Source organism: Hesperophylax consimilis, chromosome 3 (genome assembly GCF_061612785.1).
Source record: "Hesperophylax consimilis isolate HC1 chromosome 3, BYU_Hcon_1.0, whole genome shotgun sequence".
Lineage (NCBI taxonomy): Eukaryota > Metazoa > Arthropoda > Insecta > Trichoptera > Limnephilidae > Hesperophylax > Hesperophylax consimilis.
This window is the reverse complement of record NC_142838.1, coordinates 24,879,464-24,892,654: the sequence shown is the minus strand read 5'-3', so window position 1 is coordinate 24,892,654 and position 13,191 is coordinate 24,879,464. Positions and strand designations below refer to the sequence as shown.

The following is a 13,191-nucleotide window of genomic DNA, read 5'->3' as shown; positions in this document are numbered from 1 at the left end:
TCATAATTATTTTTACCCCGAATCTTCCTGATCGATGTCAGTTGTATAACTCTTGTAGTTGGTATCCTCATTTGGAGACGAGGATGAAGGTGACATGGGAAATGGAAGAAGAAGGGGGCGAGCAAGTGACTTATATCAGTTATTCTCAGCTAGTCATTTCTAGAAACTCTCTGTTTCTGATTTGTGGTCTATTATCAGATCGATTGTGATTATCTTTTCTCTCGAACGAGGTACAAATATATTGTGTAGTTATAATAACATGTGAAATCCATGAAAAAGTCATGTTTTTAAATTTAAAATGTCAAACAAAATTAGTAAATCACTTGAAAATGAAAAAGTTGGTTGAAAAACTTCTGAAATTAACAAGATAACTATGTAAAAATGCGTGTGGTTTTTACCTGTATTGCAACTTTGGAGTCAAACATCTCTTTGCAGATTGCACAACGATACAGATGATGAGCGTGAAGGTCCATCAAATGCTTTTGAAGTTCATCAGGCTTCGGGAAAGCACGCGAGCAACTCGGGCAGCCGAACTCTGCTCCAAGCGCCAGCAAATGGGCTGCAGCGTGACGCTCCAGAGCACCAGCATCGGAGAAACGCGCCCCACAAGTGGAACAAGAGAGACATGCACCACCTTCCAAATGGGCACGCAAGTGAACTCGGAACGACTCGAAATCTGGGAGAGCTGCGCCACACTGATTGCACAACAACGTCCCAGCAGCCATGGGATCTTCTCCACTTCTCGGTCTTTTCATTGGACGGTCTACAGTAGTCTTCTTGCTCAGATCAGTAGGACGGAGTTGCTCTGATGGTCCTCCATGCACGAGTAGATAATGTTCCGCAAGCCCAGCTGGCGAGGAAAATGGGATCGAACACAAGTTACAGGACAGAGGTGACCGTGGACTCATCTTCGAATGAGCCGAAACGATGTGTTGATGTAGGGAAGAACTCGATGGGAAGCGCATAGTGCAGGAATCACAGGAATATGTCAGAACTGATGACTGGACAGGCGTTAAACCATTCTGTTCCGGAAGTAGCGGCGGTGGTGGTGGAAGCAGAGCAGAGTGCATGGAGTGGACGTGTCCTTGCAGCTGCTCCATGGTAGTAAAGGTGTCCCGTGTACAGTACATGCAGGCCAGCTTGGGTAGACTGATGGAGCGAGGTCGAGGTGATGGGGGAGTTAAGGCAGGCGGAGCGCGAGGACTGCCCGATGAACTCACATCTGACGAGTGGACAGCAGTCATGTGACTCTAAAATTAAAAGATTTACAATAAACAAAAATGTTTATATCAAGTAAATATTAAAGTATATATTGTTCATTGCAGTATTTGAGCAGGTCAGAATCATCATTGTCTCTCGCTTTATTTCACAAAAATGTTTATCACCGACTCTGTTTCCCAGTTTTCAGGCTCCCATTCTGTTCTTCTTTCACAGTCAAAACTTGAATAGTCGAACAATAAAAAGAGATCAAAATGAATCACCGCGTATATCAATAGGTTAATAACATCCCGGTAGTGGTGGATATCTGCAGTGTTAGTTCCAGGAGGGATGTCGCATTACTGCTGATGGCTTAAATGCTTCTGAACGGTTTCTCATCAATACCAGACATTCTGGATAAAATAGAATTCTATATCCAGGATTATTTCACGTGAGGCCGTCAACACAGGCCCCTGATTCTTCCAAAGTGCAGGACTAATATGCCAATGATGATGCCCCGGTAATAGTATATTTATAATACTTAATAGGTTAATTAACTGCTTTGCAGGAAATGTGGATATATATTCAAAATGTAAGGAAGAACTTCAACTACGTATTTCTACGTACGTGTGACCTTTTTTATCCCACGTTTAACCATATTTATCATTTTTCTGTATTTTTCTTTATCGCTTTTGCAATGCATTGGTTTCAATACTGTTTACGCAAAAGAAAAGATTAAATACCTAAGCCATTAAACACACAGTGATTGATTTATATAAATGATTTTATCAACATACCTGCAATAAATCCGGTCTCCTGAACCTCTCCCCGCACTGCAGGCACCTGTACCCCCTGCCCGGGCCGCCGCCCCTGAGCGGGGAGCGGCCGCCGCCACCGCCCCCGCCCTCCGCCCGCTTGTGGTTCTGCATATGCGAAGTGAGGGCGGCCGCCGTATTGTAGCCGCGGTTGCACACGGTGCACTGGAACGGCTTCTGGTTGTCGTGGGTCTTCATGTGGATCTTCAGGTGGTCACTGGAATCAAAAGGGATATCGTTAATAAATTGGTTGATGATGATCAAAAATACTCATTTCGATTGTAGATCTCTCTGTTATTGTACTTCTGATTCAGTGAACTCCGAATTATTTGTTTTCAATTTAAGGTCATATCAAAAATACGTTTCTTTAAATACAAATACGTACCCATGGGGTACTTCAAAAATTTTGGAATTTTGTTTCTAATTTTCCATGGGGCACCCTTTCAAATGTTTACATATGTCTAAAAAAAAATTTCCACATAAATTTTATTTGGTTTTTTAAAGCTGTTTTAGGTGAATGTGTAGGGTTTAGTAAAGTGTAAGTTCTTAACCAGAATGATTGTCAAGGGTTGCTTGCTTCGGAGAATCTTCCAAGTCTTTTGATGTCTGATCTTCTGCTTGGTTCCAAGGAAACTTCATCATCGAAGAATACAAAACCAACAAGCTCTTCAGACATGTACCACAGATATCTCATTTTTTCGTAGCAGTTTTTGAAACTGATTGATTTATCTTTTTACACGCCAATAAACCCTATATGTGTGTCATTTATATTGCACGATCGTAAATTCAGTCTAATAACAAAAAGTTGAAGAACGTTATTACTCAAAGATTTTAGTTGAGATATAAACACGTTTAAACTAGCTTCCTATAGTTTACAATACTCGGGAGGGGTCTGGAGAGTTGTGTGTTCAACCTATCCGCGGCTACATCCAGTGACCTTTTTGGTCTGAAGCGTTGCAATCTTTTCCTTAAACGACGCGTATTTTCGAAACTTTGGTCAGTGGTAGCGACCCCTAAAATTTATTCAAATAAAAAAAAAAACAATTTTTTTCTATTGAAGCGTGTAAAAGTGTGCCCCGATACAAAATGTGACCATTGGTATCAAAACTGGTCAACTCCACTTTAGGTGAATTTTCAGGAAACACCAAAACAAGTGCTGGATTTGACTATTTTTCATACCACAGCCGCTTTTTAAACCGGTTTCTCTTACAAAATATGCGGATATGACTGCTTTTGAAAAATAAGAACTGTTCTTTTGTTAATAATGAACACAGTTCAATACTTAGTTTATATTTTTTTAATTTTGGATCTGACCAGTTTTGATACCAAAGAACTCAAATATTAACTTCCATCGTTTGAAGTAGCCTATAATATAATTATTATTTAACAGAAAATTATCTTTATTGTCATTTTCAAAATTTTATTTAATTTATTTAGGTATTTTGTGTATTATCAAAAACAGAAGGGGAATACAAATAGATATTGAAATGTATAACATTTGTTGGAACTGATGGATCAAGAATTACTTACCGAATTCTATATATGAAAGGTGTACTTGTTTGGTTTTTTCTTAGGGTAAATCCCCAAGTAAGGACAGATTTCATGATTTTCAAGGGTCTGCGCTTTATCTATTTTTGATAAAACGTTACTAATTAGATTTAACAGCATAATATCTCGCGATTTTTAGTAGTATTTTAATACTTCGGTTGCATCGTAGAGAAACGTGTGACAAATAGGTCGGCGCATGTGTAGACGGAGATTGAAGGTTTTCGCAGTTTGCGGTTTTTAATATTTTAAAAATATATAGTTAACCACAGTAACGGAAGTAGATATTAAAGTATTTAAGAACAAAAACCAAAAAAATAATGTAGTTAGTAATTACATAGTGAAATGTCATCGAACATCGAACATTACACCTTACACCAGTTAACAAAATTTGTCTTGAATCTTGAGATGTTCGAAATGATATGTTATAAATATAAATATTAAGTTGCCTTGAGTGACAAATATTAACTTGAGAACTCAAAACACGTAAAAAGATTCGTCTCATAAATAGTAAGTATAATAATCGTTATGTCTGAAGAAAATTGTGTTCAATTCTCGGTAAAATGTCTGTGGATATCATGTTTCTTTACGAATTAAATATAGGTAACAAGACTGTGAATGTTATATGTTTGTGAAACGAATTGGAGATAGATAGCAGGAATAGAGACCTTTTCAAGATGCGGTCAGGACTCTCCAAGAATTTTATTGAAAGAAACCCACAGGGAGAAAAATGATCTTGTCAAAAAGGTGACAGCTTCCTGATAAAATATTAGTCATTCAGAATACATCGAGAACACGTTTTCTTTTCCTAGTACCTATCATGACGGAATACGACAGTATTATTATGTCTATATCAATATTTGTATGAACACGTTTTCGGCCGTCCTCACAAAACATTCGCTTTTGACTGATACTTTGTTAGGAACTAGGTACATCAATTCATTCGTTATAGTCCTGCAGTCCCATTTTTAACAGAAAATAGTTTGACCAGATTTTTAATAAATTAACAGTTGTTCATTTCATCAAGTTTTCTCCATGCACAGTCCTCGCCTCTTCAATATAAAACAAAAAATATCCAGATTAAGCTGATTTCAGAGAATGATTTATTAATCTGTTCCTGCTACCAAGATCTCCTATTCGTGATCGTTTATCCATATCGCAGGCATCAATAAATCTTTCCACGTCAATCAATATTAATCCATCAGAGAGCATATAAAAACAGCATCACGGGGATTTCAATTACATATCTCGAGGTTTATGATACTCCAGCGCTAAGCGAGTGCCGCGAACATTGGACAAGTTGAACGTAGAACAATTTGAATCAATCATCTTTTTGTGCCCGGGACATTCCATCCTAAAGGCGGGCGGGACTTTTGATCGTGGCGGCACAGATTAATATGATTAATTAATTATCATCACCTCAATGTCTACTCAGAGGAGACACGTCGCATTGGTCATGGACGTTGGACAATTTGTCAGCAGCGGGGAGTGATATTTTTTTTCTGGCGTGTCACCAATAATTAAGATGTCTTGATCGATTTTTTATGTATGAGCACTAATGCTATAGCAGTCAAATTAAAAAAAGAGTCAAAGTATTTTTGTTTTGCTGAACAAATAAAAAACTAGATTAATTTAAAAAAACTGTAAATTTCGGAGATTAAATAATAAGAATGCCTGCTAGTGGACACGGATAAGAAAAAATTACTGATAAAAATATGGCTAATTTATTGAGAATCTTTTCAAATTATTCGTAATCTGGACAAAAACTGAATTGCAGGCCTTTAACGAATAAATTGACAGTTTTTCTAATAAACTTTTATTAAAATACCAATGTATTGTCAGGATGTCGTAATAAAAATCCTAACATTTTCGCATTTCGTCATTATATACAGGGTTTTCCAATAAGAGGTGTTATTTTAAATAGCCCGCTATTTCGGTAGATGTTACTTTCGAAGGGGGCATTTTTTGACATTTGACAAGTAGAAACTACGCCATTAATAAAAATGGAACAATACACGCTTCAAGAATTGAAATTATTAAAATTCACTTGAGTGAATCAAATGCAAATCATCTTGAGTGATGAGGCCCATTGCCACCTCGGTGGCTTCGTCAACAAGCAAAATTGTCGCATCTGGGGCTCAGAAACCCAATAGTTATTGTTGAAAAGCCTCTCTTTCCTCAATGTGTGACTGTTTGGTGCGGTTTATGGTCCGGCAGAGTCATTAGACCTTACTTTTTCGAAAATGAGGCTGGAGCAACAGTTACGGTGAATGGATTGCGCTATCGAGAGATGATTAATGATTTTTTATGGCCGGAATCGGATGGTATTGATCTGGACAACGTTTATTTTCAACAAAACTGCGCTACGTGCCACACAAGCAACGAAACCATTGATCTTTTACGATTGAATATCAAAATCACACCTCTTATTGGAAAACCCTGTATTATGAAGACAAACACAGGTGCATGAACACGTTTTCCGATATTATTACAAATTTACAAAAAGTTTACCAGGAAACGGCCTGCAGTCCCGTTTTTAACCGGATTACCAATTTGAATAAATTCTTAATAAATTAGCAATGCTCATTTTTTTCCGTGCGGGATATAGCATGAAGTAGGTACCCAAATCTACTTTATGTTCATAAGTCACGCCACTGGCAAGATGACAAATGACAGTATGGTGGGCAACAAAGGCGCGCTCAATTAGTCAGCGCTTATCCAACACAGCATCTCCGACTCTGTTGATCCCAGCCTCTTTGTTTAGCCTTTAGTCCTTGGACCACGGGCCGCCCTGCCACCATCCACCCCGTCCCACCCATCCCTACACGGATCATGGCTCAATTATTGGTCTTGTCCCGACTGAAGATACTTTAATGCTAGAAGATACAATATATTTTCTGTCTCTGGTTTGAATAAAACAGATGTTTTTGGTAGTCTTCCATTTTGTGTACTGATAAACTTCAAATTTTTGTGTTTTATAGTTTATATGCTGGAGCAGGTGAAAACTTGAGATTGTATCTGATTTAATAGATGAGTTCGCACACTTCTTTTTAAAAGGCCAAAAATGGTTTGGTACCTATATAGCTAGGAGCGGATTTAACCATTTGGGAGGCCTACTAGCATTACCGAATGAAGAATGCATGAATGAATGCATGGATTGGTCATGTAGGTAGGCCAAACTCAGACAGACCCATTTCATCAGTTTACGAAGCCAAGCTAACAAGCTAACCAAACATAGTCCAAAAAGAAGTTGGTTCTTAAGACAATTTTGAAAGTTCGGATTAGAACTCTAACAGATGAAATATGTATTTAAAAGTTTAAAAAGATTTTAATGTAAAATCATTATTAAAAAAATATTTTATTCAAACATAAAAACAAAAATGAATACTCAACTGCCAACGATGAGCCAAAATATAACTACTAGGTATTCCCAATTTGCATAGGTACATCTTTTGGACAAAGAAATATTAAATTTCATTTTGCGAAACTCTACCGAGGCAAATAAAACAGAAACTAACGTATTTAGAACTAAAGTAAAAGTATGGTTGAGATAATAGTTATAATACTCTTGCAAATATTTCGAAGACAGTAAATATAAAGGCAACTAGAGACTAAATACAAAAATTGAGAGGCTGAAAATCTCATCAAAATAATACGAAAACTAATACCAAAAGCCACAAAAATTCTTCAACCATGTAAGAAAAAATGAAATGGCATCACATGGTAAGTCAAATTTCACCAAAACCTCTGCTATATCTGTAAGAATAGGTATAAATATATATTTATGCTATATATTTTGTTTGAAAAAAAAAATTGTACTGTAGGTGTAGGTACCACACGTTAATCATCCATTTACAGTACACACAGGCTTACTTAGAACATTCTTAACATCTGGGAAAAAAGGTATAAAAAAAAGTTATAAGGATTTTATTAATTTGAAGACAAACAATATCACAAAATATTTTGACACTTCAAGTAAAATGAAACATCGTAGCTGTTTTATTGTCTCGTTAATGGCGGAAACCACGCGGTAACTGTTTTACCGACGCGTTAATAACGTTTAACTAAAATTGTCACCGAACTGCGTGGTGCAGGACGCAAATAAACGCATTTAAGTTAAATGTATTTAGGGTCTTATATTCGTTTAGTTAAATAAAATTTGCGATAGTTGGTGCAAGCCGCCCTTACTGTTTTAGAAATATCATTCAATAGCACCATTACTCGTGGTATCTTGAAAAAATCGTGGCGACTACCTATCCATTAGAAGTATGTATAGTCCCACTGGCTCCAGACAGTGTAGAAAAAAACTGTTTCGAATAGCAACTATTACACAAAAAGCTTTGCTTGATTTTTTCAGTATGCACCTATTTAAAACATTTTTATATTAAAGATTCCGATGGCATAAAGATCAAGTATTCCTCGTATAGATAATACGTCACCTGACTAAGTCCGTAGGTAATGATATATGGTGTCACCTTCCTTTGACAAAGAGTAGAAATGGCGGTCCATGGAACACAACTAGAGTGATGGATGGGGGCAATTTGTCTTCACGGGGTCATTTTGACACTAGCAGGAAAGACATTCTTAGTACTTGCACCTGCGTTGTTAGAGTTTTATATATGCAGGTAACGTTTGCTTATAAAAATGATGAATTTAAAAAAAAAAAGTTTTTAGAGTATTTAAGAGTCTCAAGTTCACCGAGGATTTGATATCTGCTTGCGTCACCCGATTTAGGGCATTTTAAGAAGCTTAAGGAAGAGGAAGATGTGAAGAAAAACGGAAATTTGGGAAGTACCTACCCGGTTACAGACATGTTGATTCTAAATGGCAATACATACTTAAAATGAAACGTTGATCGGAATTTCGATGTCAATAAGCAGGACGCAAAAAAATGAGGAAGTACCTATTTTATGGGCGTTTAACACGTTGATTTTTTCCTCTGGTTTCAAAAAGGGGACCGGATAAATCATCAAAATGATAATTCATCACATCTTTAAAAAGTCATGGAAAGTTATGAAACAAAAACTTTATTTACTGGGTTAAGAAAGTTAGGTTAGGTTAAAAAAAAAAATTTCATCGTTTTTAATGACTTTATATCACTTTTTAAAAGTGTGTTGAATAGTCACTGTGTTGAGCATGGGACTCAAAAAATAACATGTTCTCTTTTGGTACCAAATTTAGTGCAGTTTAAGATGGCGGACATCATTTTTGACATCTGTCGTCTGTCATTGTTTTACGTAACTATGTTGTGTAGAAATTTTGCATGTTAATTTCGTTTTATGTATAACGTATTGATAAAAAGACTATAAAATGTGTTTGTTACTATTAGTGAAACTATATTATCTACTGTTCGGTATTGTGAATTTCGTGTGAATTTTTGATGATTTGTTGACGGCAACGGCAAAGACAGATTTGATCTATGGTTATGTTCAAAGTGTTGTCATTTTTGACGATTTAGAACCGTCCGAATATATTATTTCTTCTCGTATTAAAATAATGAACGATGGTAATCAATATGAAAAAGCATAGTTTATGGGACCTGTTAGTCTTGGCCATCATGTGTAATGCCGTAAATACCCTAGTTTACCTACCGGTTTTGGAATTTACAAATAAAAAGGTAAATAAAATATTATACAGGTACATAAGTACGTTTTTGTACCCACTTACCTAAAAAAACTACACACGAATACAATTTACATAAGAAATCAATGGCTTTGCCCATTCTTGTTAGTTATTTATAAGTACGTGGATGCTGTTTACCTATTTGTAAAGCCTTTGAAATCTGTTATTATGGCTTAGTTTTTTAAGTTTATACTTTATGAAAACAATATTATTTAGCATGTTGTTAAATGCGACTAAAAAGGATAATCTTTTCACTTTTGTGACCGAGCCTCCGTGTCAAGGCGGCCCCCGCCTCATCAATCACCCTTTCACCTCGTGCATTGTCCGCGCGAGGACGCGGCCATCTAATATGTGAGACCTTGTCACTAATTTGTGGTGCGCTTAAGTCCTAAATGGTTAATCCGCCTTACAATGGGAGGTTTTCAATAGAGGGACGATCTCGCAGTCTCTCGGTGTCCTTACACGGCCGCGTGGTGACGGAAACCACAATATCTTGACTAATTGATCGGTGGTTTCCGAGACAAAGTGGTACCCACCTGACTACGTGAGAAAAAAACTGACTTGCTTGTAACAACTCAATCATGGTTTAAAAAATGGACCATTTGTTGGTGTTTATGTACCCACGTACCCAACATTTCTTTTATTTTGGTAATGTGTACGTTCCTATATGACAAACTAAGTTTTCAGGGTTATAGTATAATAAATACGTTTTTTCCTTAAACGTCGTTTTATTGCTTTGTTACGGTAGTAGTATACTTGCTCCAACTTCGCTCCGGGCTTTATGTGCAATCCAAAGCTCTGGTTTTCACTGACTGAATGAAGCTTCAACTCGAAGGGATTAAGGTTTAAGAAGCGACCTCAACGAACGGTAATGTAGGAAGCCTTCGAACATTATGAAAATACGATAAGAACGATAGAACTAAAAACAGTGGCGTGCATTGCTCTACGACCCGTATCATTTTCCGATAATTTCAAAACATTGAATATGTGGGTGGCTTTGAAAAGGGCAATTTTTACCATTATTTTCGGTAAATCGTTGTGACCAGGTTGACAAACAAGTGAGAGATTGTACATATTTATCGGTCGGTGGCCGAGTTAACATCACGTTTGGGTCCCACTCAGGTTCAAGTGTGTTCAATTCCTCGGCTGGCTAAATCTTCCATCAAAACACAAGCGACATTTTCGGCTTGCTGTGGTGGTTGAAGAAGATTTTCAAATATTGTCAGGTTATTCGTAGCCCAGAAATGTTTGCCTTTCTTTTAAATAAAAAAAAAACAATGGTCTTTTTTAACTCCGCTTAGGTACCGGCCTACAACTTAAAAGAACTCTTGAGCAATTTTTTAGGTAGGCACAGCTTTTCAACATTCATGGACTGCACGCCGCTGTCTATAAGGTACTTGTTCACTACCTAATCGATGGGTTTTGGCTATTAATGAATTATTTTTTAATTTAATTATTTAAAATTAAATTCATTTTCTGAGGTAAAAATAAGTTCGATTCCTATCGTTCGTTAAGGCGTCGTTCATTTAATCCCTCGGCTAGCTAAGTCTGCCATCAGTACTCAAGCAACATCCGCTACATGAGTACACAGAAGATTTTAAAATTTTTCAAGTTATTCATAAACCGGGAAGGTTTTCAGCGTGACAAGAAATTGCATCACATCATAACAGATATTTATATTTGTCTTTTGCCGCTAATGCGATATCTACGCGTTAATCTTTCATCTTAGTTTTTTAGTTATTTTATTCGATTGAGAGCAGTCGGGACTCTTGTGCTGTTTCACATTCTTTAAAGGATAGTTATCGAATAAATATATTAAGTTGTAAAACGCCTTTAAGGTAATTTTCCTAGAAAAGCGGCGCTATATAAATAATCCAAATAATTCTATTACATTGGCTTTTATAACTCTGTCACCTATTTGTCTCGCTCTACACTTACCGAGTCAAACACACTGCTCCCAAAAAATTCCGTAATTATTTTGATGAATAATCTTTATGTTGCGATATTATTAAATTTTAGATGGAGGTAGGTGTAAGTAATTACTTATACGCCTCAGTACTTAGTTGCTAGTCATTTGTCTTAGTTATGATATTTGTCTTGATTAAGATCCCCTGAGGTAAGTTTTCCTCCGCACCGGCGCTGTGTACAAAGTCCATTATTTATCCAATAATTATTAAGTTGAGTTAGAAAATGACTTATCTGTTATGATATTAATTAGGTGCCTATCTAGGCGTAAGTCACTAGTTATAATTCTCAGTACTTAATCGCTAGCTATAAGTCTCGGTTGTAAGTCACAAGTTATAAATATCAATCTTAAATTTTGGCTGTACCTACTGTATTAGTTAAAGGTTGTAAGTGATAAGTTACAACTTAAATTAAGATAGTTTATAAATTATCCAAAAATCATAAGTATTACCTTCTGGAGAAGGCAGCCTCACAGTGCGCGCAGCGGTACTTGCGGTCCCCGGTGTGTAACTTGACGTGCCGGTCCCTCGACCGCTTGTGCTTGAACAGACGCGAGCAGAAGTCACAGCGGAAAGGCATCTGGTCCGAGTGCGTCTGGAAGAAACATACAACATATATATTATTACTTTAATGGTATTAAATATTGCTACCGATTGGAACCCACCCTGAAAGAAGATTTCAATACGATTGATAAAGTTAGAAAGGAGATTGTCAACATCGGCATTCGCTGTTAATGATTGTGCCTTTGAAGCAGAAATTGATCACTTTATATATTCCTGTTACGCTGCAAAATAGCGTAAGCAAGGAATTTTTCCGAAGAACCACCCTGGCTAATAGATCTTGCTGTATTTAGTGGACTGATATTAGATAGCTGGACGGTTGCGAGAAAACACTACAACCTTAATACACGGAGAAAACTTTCTGTTATGAAATATGTATTGTTAATTCCAGTTGAAAATGGAACTGCGGGCCTATAACGAATGAATTTACATATTTCATATCAAACTATCAGCTAAACACGAATATGTTATGAGGAAGTCGGAACACGTTCTTAAAAAATATAATATTTCCATATTAATGTTCTGACGCTTATGAACCTCATTTTAATATTTTATCACCGAAGAAAACAATACCAACATCTCAATGAAAATATTAAAGAGATAAAGACACAGAACACGAGGTAACGGTTGCATTGGGATTCGAACCTAGACCTTTAGTCTTACTGGCGTCTCTACTAATTGAGCTATTACTAGCACATTCCGTCATTTTCAACTCTCATTATTATCTCATACTTCCATTATAGAACTACTAACTTTATCTTCAATTATTTCCCCTACATTTGGCAGCAATCGTTCTGGTGGGATTGCAAAGTTCTACCCGAAGAATTATACAACCTGTGTGTCTTGCATAAACCTACCAATTTTATTTACATGCGACATCTTTTTACTTCTATAAGTTGACAAATGAATATATAATTTAGTAGGATTAACTTATTGATGATTATAAACCTCATTGTAATATTTGGAATGTAACAAAGTAGTGAAAGTGGCAAAGCTCAACTGGTAGATACGCCAGTCCCGTTGAAACCAGAGGATCTGGGTTCGAGTCCTAGTTGCGATCGTTATCTTTATTTAGTCGATATTATATTTTCCAATGATTGCAAATATTATCATTTGAGAATGGTAATTTCACTGTCAGAAATTGTATCTGGGAACTGAACATAAGTTATGATAATTTGTTGTGAAGAAATTCCTAGAAAATACGCCTCGATGTGTTATATTTTTAACAGACTAAGTATGTTATTTGATAGAGATATTTTTAAAGGTGTGAAAAGCGACAGATAAAGAATTACTTAATCCTTTTTACAAACGTGACATGGTTTTGTAAGTAATGTTAAGTCAGTAATATCTGAGTTTAGTCCTGATAAAAGGTAAGCATTGTTATAATATTATGATATCAACAACAAAATAATCCCTTATCCAACACCCCATCACAAACCTACACGTCCAGAAGTGTTTTCATGATGGGTGGAGGTGTTGGTGTTCCA

At 36.4% G+C, this 13,191-nt stretch overlaps 1 protein-coding gene across 1 annotated transcript in view; it reads right to left on the bottom strand.

Annotated features, from left to right (window-relative positions):
- Positions 1 to 13,191, bottom strand: part of L (zinc finger protein Lobe) — a 56,321-nt gene that overhangs the window by 4,045 nt on the left and 39,085 nt on the right. Inside the window, exons 3-5 of the mRNA XM_089650742.1 lie at positions 11,596 to 11,738; positions 1,995 to 2,229; positions 399 to 1,250 (exon numbers count right to left, since the gene is read on the bottom strand). Coding sequence (XP_089506868.1) covers positions 399 to 1,250; positions 1,995 to 2,229; positions 11,596 to 11,738 — 1,230 coding nt within the window. The remainder of the gene's footprint in view (positions 1 to 398; positions 1,251 to 1,994; positions 2,230 to 11,595; positions 11,739 to 13,191) is intronic.